The following is a 9,502-nucleotide window of genomic DNA, read 5'->3' as shown; positions in this document are numbered from 1 at the left end:
CTGTAAGTCAGGAGATCAATCTGTACCATTTACATCTTCTATTGATTGAACATTGAACATTTTTTTGTCAAGCAAATTTAGAGGTCAAGCTACATTTTCTCCAAATCAAAATCTGATACGCAAGACAACACTTATTCTCATTTGTTTGCTTTGCACTCAGGAATGGAAGTGAATGCAGGTGTGAATGAAGTACTGTATAGTGTGACTGCATCTTAAAGATAATCATACAGTAGACTGCTTCATATTCACAAAAACCTGCAATTGTGCCTACCAAAGTTAACACTGTGGACATTTCATATTAATCACAGAGCAGTAATTCATCAAATGAGTCTGTTGTATTCTGTTTACCTTTGGTGCTAAAACAATGCTAATAAACTAATCAGTGTGCGCAATTAATTCTTAGTGAATTCTCTCCCAATTGTTAACCTAGATTATTTCCCACATGCCTGATTTATATATCACACTGGCGATTTCATATTATGCAGACTAAAACCCTGGAATCCAGCTGTGCAGGTCTTTTTAGCTACACGGCGAATCTTGACATTATCTGTGCTAATCCATTTCTGCAGTGTTCAGAGATTTCAGAGGAATAGGTATTCACTATGTGATTTAATTCCAAGAAACATGCCCCCCTGGTGAGCGATCCTGTAGTGCGCTCTGAGTCATGAGGTGACCTGCAGTGAGACACTCTGGTTTAATAGATGTTGAGTGGACTCCGTGACTGACAGACCAGCGGCCATTATGTCAGACTTAAGTACTGGTTTGTCGCAGGCTGTTTGGCAGTGACGCACAAAGACAGTATTCAATGGTATGAAAAAGACAAGCAGTTAAATTTGGAGGCAGGGCTTGTATTATTTTGCAGGAGTGTTTTTCTTTCTCTCTAGAGGGAATTCTTATAACAGCAGAGGCCCGAATTTGACACAATACTGATATTGATATGTTGTTAAATCTTGACAAAGATTTGTATTTCTCATCATAAATAATCAACCCCAAATTTACATACAACATGATTTGATTCCAACTCTATTATCTGCCGATCTTAAAATGTTTTATTAATATGTGGCTTGGGTGGTCACACTAGATTTTAAGAATTATTTTATGCCTGCAGTGAATATGAGCAAACGGATATGATGGAACTCTCTAGGGCTTCTGTTTTGAATAAATCAATTTAAAGAAATTTTCCCAGACTTTGTGGAATTTTCAATGTTTTAAATTGTTAATTTAAATGGTATTATTTAGCTTACAAAGGAAATTTGTGTAGCCGACTCGCTGTTTCAGTATTTGTACAAATGGCTTCACTAGATAATTTATTCTTGGTGTGCTTTAAAACATTTAAATGTGCAGTAAAATACATACCACACCTAAAATGTCACTAGCTGACAGATATCACTTGAATATGTGTCCTGAGAAGTTGCCGCCGTCTCTGTGGCAGCCTTTCACTTTAAGCAAAATATGTTAAAAAACTGCCCAATGTGCCCTGTATTGATTTGTTTTTATAGGTGTTTCACCTGCATTTTGAATTACACATTACATTGTGTTGTGTTTTAGGGTAGAAACTAATGTCCATCAATTTAAGAGGAGTTTGAGTTGAGTAAATGAGTTTGTTTCTTCATCAGAACAGATTGGGAGAAATTTAGCAGTACATCACTTGATCACTAATGCATCCTCTGCAGTGAATGGGTGCCGTCAGAATGAGAGTCCAAACTGCTGATAAAAACATCACAATAATCCACAAGTAAGCTGCAAGACTCCAGGCGATCAATTATTGTCTTGTTAAGTGAAACGCAGACACAAATCCATCATTAAACAATTTTAACTGTAAACTGTCGCTTCTGTCTAAAATACATATTCCATAATAACGCTTCTTTCAGTGAAAAAGTCTATCCCCTGTTGTCCTCTCATATCAAAATCTTATTAACGCTTAAAAAATAATATTTTAAAATATGCTCCTTGTTAAGAGCATATATTTGTAGCTTTTCATTTCACAAGATGTTCATTGATAGACTGGAGTTCTGTTGATTAGTTGTGAATCATTATGATGTTTTTATCAGCTTTTTGGACTCTGATTCTGACGGCACCCATTCACTGCAGAGGATTCATTGATGAGCAAGTGACGTAATGCTAAATTTCTCCAAAGAACAAACTCATTTACTGTATATTTTGCATGCTCTGAGGGTAAAGAGGAGTACATTTTCAACAGATTTTTATTTTTGGTTGAACTATTCCTTTACCTTAAAGGTGAAGTGTGCCATTTCTGTGCCACTAGTAGCAGGTCAGTCTGTGACATTTAGATCCTCTAATGGTCAAACATTACTATACAGATTTGCAAGCCAGAGTTCACCAAACTTAAAAACAGCAGAATACAAACACAAAATCTAGTGCGATCACCCCTTACATCTACTACATATTGTAAATACTGAGAATGAGTATCCTACTTATGAAATAATAATGTGTGACACTGCAGAAAGCTGTACTACTAGATATGTAAATGTCTTTTTATTTTCACTATGAGTTAGCCTGCTAATTTGCCATCTCGATTTAGATGAGTAAATGATTTAGGTCAAAAACATTTTAGGGGTACTGAGATAAAGCCACTTGTTTCACAGCAATTAAAGTTTATGTGACCCACATTATTCACAGCCAGATACTTGGGATAATTTGAATGTGGATGACAAAACGCTCAGTATTCGAAATTGAATGCAAGCCATTTGCCCTTATGCTAATTGAAATGGTTCGCATTATGATGCTAAAGACAAAAGAAACTACTGAATCAGTTTTCAATACCAAAAATACTAGGAATGCAACAATGGCAGTGTTGTAACAATCTTGTTCGGTATCAGAATTAACCATTCATTGTTATCATACCTAACATTGAAAAATAATGAATGTCTATCATTAACCCTACAGTACTTCCTTTGTCTACAGTCTACAGTTGCACTAAAAGATAGGGCCATACAATATGTGAACACATCAGAGAAAAAATGGCGAAACAGAAGGGAAATGTGTATTTAAGAACACCGACAATCAACATTTTCTACTGAAGTATGACAGCCGTAAACAATAGATTTGTTTATATTTTATGCATCTTTGTTATTGAAGAAACACCATGTGCTCACTGAAAAGCACAAGAGCTCTTAGATAAAGAGTTCTTCTGTTGGAAAGGCACAAGCCCAGTGTTTGTCAGGATATAGCGTGTTACTTTGCTACAGGAGGTTTTTGGTGCACACGCTCTAGAAAGTCTCGAGTGTTGAGATGAGAAGAACTTGAGACACGATTGTCCTCACATCATCTTTATCTTCCAGATCGATGTTCTTTGATTATCCGAGGAAGCCTTTGACATTTCTCGTCCATTCTGTTATGTACAAGATTCTGAGAAAAACAGGATAGTGTTTCTTAGGCGACCTTCTCACAAGCTTTCAGGTTGTTGAAAAACATCATCTACAGTAGTACTTTTGATTGCATTGATTGTGTAGGGTTTGAATGTGTCCTCATCACTCTGACGGATGGCCTTGTGATGAACTCATCACTACAGGTCAGATTATTCGTTTGTGATGGAATGGACACAGAAAGAGTTCCACGTTTTCCCATTCAAGTGTCGCCAATGCACGCCTGTTCCACGCGCAGCCACTCAAAGACAAACAGCACACATACAGCCATGCAGATCTCGAGCCAGACCGCTCGGTCAATCCTTCCAGCAGGACAGGATCCTAATCCACACTTCTTCCTCCATCAGGCTTCCTTTATTATCCTCGTTCTCCGATCCACACATCCACTCAGGCCCCGTTCACACGGTCACCTCAGTCTTGCTGTTGGTGACAAAGTACGGATGTGGCGGCAGGTAGTGCTGGCTGTGGGCGGATGTCAGCTCGTTCACTTGCTCCACGGTGGCGCTGTGCTTCTTGGGGGCATACGTGTGCCGGCGGCCCAGCGTTTCTGTGGTCTCCCAGCCCTTCAGCATGCCGGGGTTGGCGATGGTGTTCGAGCCAAAAGCTAGCGGGTGGGAGCTGTGGACCTTGGTGCTTTTGGACTTGTGTCCGTTCTGCTTTTGGCAGGGTAGCTCGGGGCTGTAAGGGTTGGTGGGCTCCTGCTCCAGACTCACCGAGTGCATGGGAAGAGTGCCTTTCGCTGCCAGGTCGGCTAGGTGCCGTCTGTTAGTGTAGAAGTTTTCGTTTGCTTTTTCAGCTAGAAAAGAGAGATAGAACAGCAAAAGTGAGAAAAATTCAATAACACTTCATTAGTCAGATGCAAAAAACAACCTGATTGCTGATTTGCGTATTTTTCCCCTCCCCTCATAAGTACCAGATAATTACACATTTAATATATCAAGGGTTATCACTTGTTTTTCCCAAATGAGCTGTTTTTTTCTCTGAAAATACTTGACACAACCATTTCCTCCTACAGACAACTAAAAAACTGGATGTTTCTGTAGAGAAACAGTTCACATTATGCCATTATTTATTGACCACCGTGTCATTCTAAACTAGTTATTTTTCTCACTTTTAAAAGATCTTCACACATACAAAATGTACACTTACTTTCAAACGTTTGAGATCTGTAAGAATTTATTTTTTAATAAATCAAATATTTTAAGCAATAGTTATTGATCAAAAGTGACAGTGAAAGTCGACACATTTATAATGTTGCAAAAGACTTCTGTAGTGCTGTTCTTCTGAACTTTCTATTCATCAAATATTCCTGAAAATAATATATCACGGTTTCAGCAAAAATATTAATCAGCACAACTGTTTTCAGCATTGATATAATAATAATAATAAGAAATGTTTCTTGAGCAGCAAATCAGCATATTAAAATGATTTCTGAAGGATCATGTGACACTGAAGACTGGAGTAATGATGCTGAAAATTCAGCTTTCACATTACAGTAATAAATTAAATTTTAAAATATATTCAAATAGAAAACAGTTTTATTGTAATAATATTTCACAATATTACTGTATCTTGATCAAATAAATGCAGCCTTTGTACATCAGCAGAAAACTTAGAGCATGAGTTTGATACTTTTGGAATTACATGAAGGTGAGTAAATAATAATTTAAAAAATAATTGTATTTGTTTCTTTGTTTTCTTTATTTGAACAAAATCAATATATTCATGAATCAAAAATCAATATATATGCTTAAGAGTGCCTCACTTATTTATAAGATGAGCTTTTAAGTTGCCATTGTGAATGGCGACCAAAGTAGACTGTTTGGCGCTGTCAACATGCTAATGCTTCTTTTTGCCAAAAGTTTCTATTTGTTTCGAGAAAATGTATTTTTTGAATGCAAATTAGCCTGGATTGCTTCCATCATCAAATGGACAAATGCAGCTTTTTGCTCTACCAAAAGATGGTTTGGGATTTTATCTGTCGGCTGAAACCACTATTTTGAATCTGAAGTTATTGTGCACTTAAAAAAAAACATCTCACAGTCACTTTGCAACTGTTATTAGTGTAAATGTTATTTTTGACAATATGTGTTTACAGGCAACAAATCCAGCCGCTTCAACATTGACATTCAAACAGCACCTAACAGCTTCCTTGCAAAAGAGTTGTAAATATTTTTTGCCGCAGACATTTTCAACCAGTGCTAGTCGATCACTGACAGCGTGAAACACGACTTGCTAAGACCAGACCAGACAACCGAGTATAAACGACTCTAATGTGTTTTCAGACGGCGTCACTAATCATTTCTTTTTTGTGGTACAACATAACATCCATGCAATGTTGCTAACGGAGTATCACCTTCCAACTTAGCCAGGCCTTAATTGGGACTGACTACACTCTGCTTGAAGTCCTCCTCATTTCAGCATGACATTTTAGACTTTTAATGAAATATCCTTCAGGTGACCTTTTTAACAGCCTTGACACCCCAATGAGTCGCAGCAAACCGCACATCTAAAACCTCATACCAGGAGGCCAACTGCAAAATAAGGCAGCTGGACGAGAGAAGAGCCGATCTCTTTCACTGACATCAATATGCTGAGATTAACGCACATCAGAGGAAGGTAGCGCACTGAACTCAGACGCTTCAGCTCCACGACCCATGTGGCTTGTCTCCTGGGCCTCTCTCTTACAAACTGTCCTTTTTTGTTTTCCCAGTGATCAGTCTGCACAGACAGCACTTCAGTGGATTAACAACTGAGCAGTTTCATCCGTGGCTGAATGCCTCAGAGAATGACTGTCATCACACATTGCTGTTTCGGCTGGTTGTTTGTCTGCTGTTTGCTAACTGTCATCTCACTGAAGTCTTTTGATAGGCTTCACTCTGATGTCAGACTAATTGATGTGAAGAGTAACAAGTGACTATGTTGCTACCCAATGTTACCACTGTAAAACACAACTTAAATAATTTAATTTTTAATTAATTAAAATGAAACAATCCTTATAGAATCCTTCTGACATTATTTATTTATTTAAATTATATTATATATTTATAATTATTTCATTACTGATTACAAACTACTTCACAAAAATTGTAATCTAATAACATTTTAGGTAATGTATTCTGAATTATTTTTATTTACTTATAGACTACTTTTGGTCTAACATGTTTATCATATAGTTATGGATAGGAATATTTGTGCCTTGTTGATATAAAAAAGAGAACATATATTTTGTCCTTTATTATCAACAATAACAGGTGCATTAAACATTGGGATTTTTTCCAAACTGGGATTTGTTAAGGAACTGCAGAGGGGCTGTGAGTTAATTAAATCATAAAAGCTAATTTATTAAAATCTAATTCATTAAATAATAAAAAATGCACATTTATAAATTATATATACTTTATTTGCTCGTAACCATTAACCAACATCAGAGAATTTATTGAAATATTCATATTAAATAAAAAACTTCAAGTACACATTTTAGATCAAAATGATGTGACTAGCATGTAATCATCTAATCCATAAAAAGTAACTGCAATCTGATTATAAGAATTTTAAAATGCAATATAATCGAATTACAATCAAATGTTTTATGTATTGATTTAGTCATTGATTTGTTTATTTTTTAATCTGATTACATAGTCCAGATTACATGTAATCAGTTACTACTCTGCGCTATTGATAAACGAGGATAGCATTGTTACTGGTGCAGATTCCTAAGCACTTCTGATACTTCAGTGACTGCGAAAGACAAATGAGAGATTTCACCGAAACATTTTTGGTTTACCAACATTACAATTCATAACCCTACATATACTATAATACATAATGTCTGATTCTGTGTCTGTTGTTATGCTGGTTTGCAGCTCTCCTGACATCTGAATATATAATTTCTTATCAATTAATTAAGCTCAGTGTTTGCAAAAAATTAAGGACTGTGACCATGCATTAGGAAAACATGCTGTAACTGTGCAAATGCCCCTAAAACATTTAAGTCATGACCAGACCAACATGAGACCATCTAAGATCCACAACATGGCCTGCCAGTACAACAAAAACATCTCAGGTCAAGACCACATGATTAGGAACTCTAGCAGAAAGTAATCACACTGAAGAGTTTCAAATATTATTTTCTTAATAATGATCACGATCAACATATATAAACAAAATCCACATACAAGCACATTTAAGCATGGCCGTCTTACCCACAGCCTTGAGCGAAGCGTACTTGTTGAACTCATTTCCAGGTTGAGATGGTTCATAGGGGTGCGCTACAGGTACTTGTCCAAGGGAAGGATATTGTGTCATAGCCTGCATCATAGATGAGCCAGGTCCCACACTGTTTATTTGAGCACCCTCTAAAGCAAAGAGACAGAAACAGAAACAAACAGACATGAGAAGTAAAGTTTTTCCAGAAATGTTTTCAATCTAAAATAAAAGCAATGTTTCCAGAGGCATCATGTACCTACCTGCCTTTGTTCATTCATTTATTCATTTAATTGTATTTATTCATTTATTTATTTTAAGTCAAATCAGTGTCAGTCCTGGCTCATCTGGTGCCCAAAATGACAAGAAGAAAGTACTCTTCACAACATTGCAGTTTTGTTATATATATATTAGAGCATGGAGTGTTAGTCCGGTAGTACAGAAATAGAAATGAACAACAGAAATGAGAGGTAAATCACAATTTTTTTTCATTCTAAAATAAAAGTGATGCTTCTAGTGACGTCATGCAGTCACTGACTTATTTATTTATTTATTTACTCATATATTTGAAAGGCAAATCCAGACCTAATTTAATTACACATATCTTTTTGTATGTATATTAAATAAATTTTATAAATGAAACAAAATGGCAAGTTTGCACGTTTGGAGAAACTCAATTGTACAGACAAACTTAGACCGACAGTCCGAGTGGGTGATTTCTTTTCTTTTACCTACAATAACCATAAGACTTCATTATTAAAAATCCACTTGAGGGGGCACATGCATTTGAATGACTATGACGCTTCTGGGTACTACTTATCTTTTGTGGGCGAGCATTATTCAGGAAGTCTAAACATTGTATCAGAATCTGTTGTTCTACATTAACACCCTCAGAAGTCTTTCTCAGCGCGTTCTCTTTTGTTTAAGCACATAGCAGTTGGGATACCTCCCATCAGAGTCAGCTAAATTGACATTTAACAATATCTTAAACTGCTTGAGGCCTGTTTCATCGACCCATCAACACAACTTGTGAGTTTTCTCTTTGGTGATTCACACTATCCCCCCAGGAAGCAGATCATTAGTCATGGATTTCTGGAGCTCCAGCCAGGCTCTCCTGTGCTACTAATCGAATCCGTTTGAACTGCTAATGTCAAAACATGTTAATGCCAAAAGCACTGGCAAGTGATGGTCACAATGGAAAATTAATTGTTTTTTCACAAGTTTTCACACTTGATTACAGCAAAGACTTTAATATTGAGGGTCGCAGATGGTGTAAATCGTAAATGCTATTCTAGAGATTGCATTAGTCGACATCTGGCCAGCTGAAGGGGGGCACAGGAGCATGGCAAATTGACTGGCCTTCTGCCGGCTGGCATGAGGGGCCAACCAGATGTTGTGGGTATTTTTTCTAACCACTCTGATGAATCGCATGAGAGCACCGGAGAGCAACTGGGAAACAATAAACCAACATACTAGCTGTAACAGACACCAGTCGACTACTTCTTCCGCTGTGAATTACACACACAATGAGTGCTGTATGTGTTTACGATGGAAAGTGTGTTTTGTGGCACTGTGCTACAGTGCAATAGTGCAGCCTGATCTTTTTCTGCTCTTCAGATGTGTTTTAGTTGTTGAACTCTCCTTGACGTTGTTGTCTTGGAAACCTCTTCTGTTTCTTCTAGCTGGATGGCTGTTTGCTACCGTCTGTATCACAGGACTGAAGGGCTCTTCGCTTAACACACAATTCAGACACTGGTGGGCTAAAGCCAAATACACCAAACAGAAACATTTGTTTTTGTTCTATTTCAGGTTTCTCTCAGACTATGGTACAGTTGACACTTGGCATCCATTGTTTTATTAATTTTTTTTGGTTTTTGAGGAAAGTCAACAGAGAAATAGCCATTTACAGT

At 37.0% G+C, this 9,502-nt stretch overlaps 1 protein-coding gene across 1 annotated transcript; it reads right to left on the bottom strand.

Annotated features, from left to right (window-relative positions):
• Nucleotides 1-2,670: 2,670 nt before the first annotated feature.
• On the bottom strand, nucleotides 2,671-8,545 carry LOC107550297 (protein shisa-9B-like). Its single transcript, XM_016231566.1, has 3 exons — nucleotides 8,539-8,545; nucleotides 7,592-7,744; nucleotides 2,671-4,182 (listed from the first exon to the last, which is right to left on the bottom strand). Exons 1-3 carry the CDS (start codon nucleotides 8,543-8,545, stop codon nucleotides 3,785-3,787), a joined length of 558 nt encoding a protein of 185 aa, XP_016087052.1. The 3' UTR covers nucleotides 2,671-3,784.
• Nucleotides 8,546-9,502: the final 957 nt, after the last annotated feature.

The sequence above is a fragment of the Sinocyclocheilus grahami genome, unplaced genomic scaffold, assembly GCF_001515645.1.
Source record: "Sinocyclocheilus grahami isolate Dianchi unplaced genomic scaffold, SAMN03320097.WGS_v1.1 scaffold395.1, whole genome shotgun sequence".
NCBI classification, from domain to species: domain Eukaryota; kingdom Metazoa; phylum Chordata; class Actinopteri; order Cypriniformes; family Cyprinidae; genus Sinocyclocheilus; species Sinocyclocheilus grahami.
This window is presented reverse-complemented; position numbering and strand designations above follow the sequence as displayed.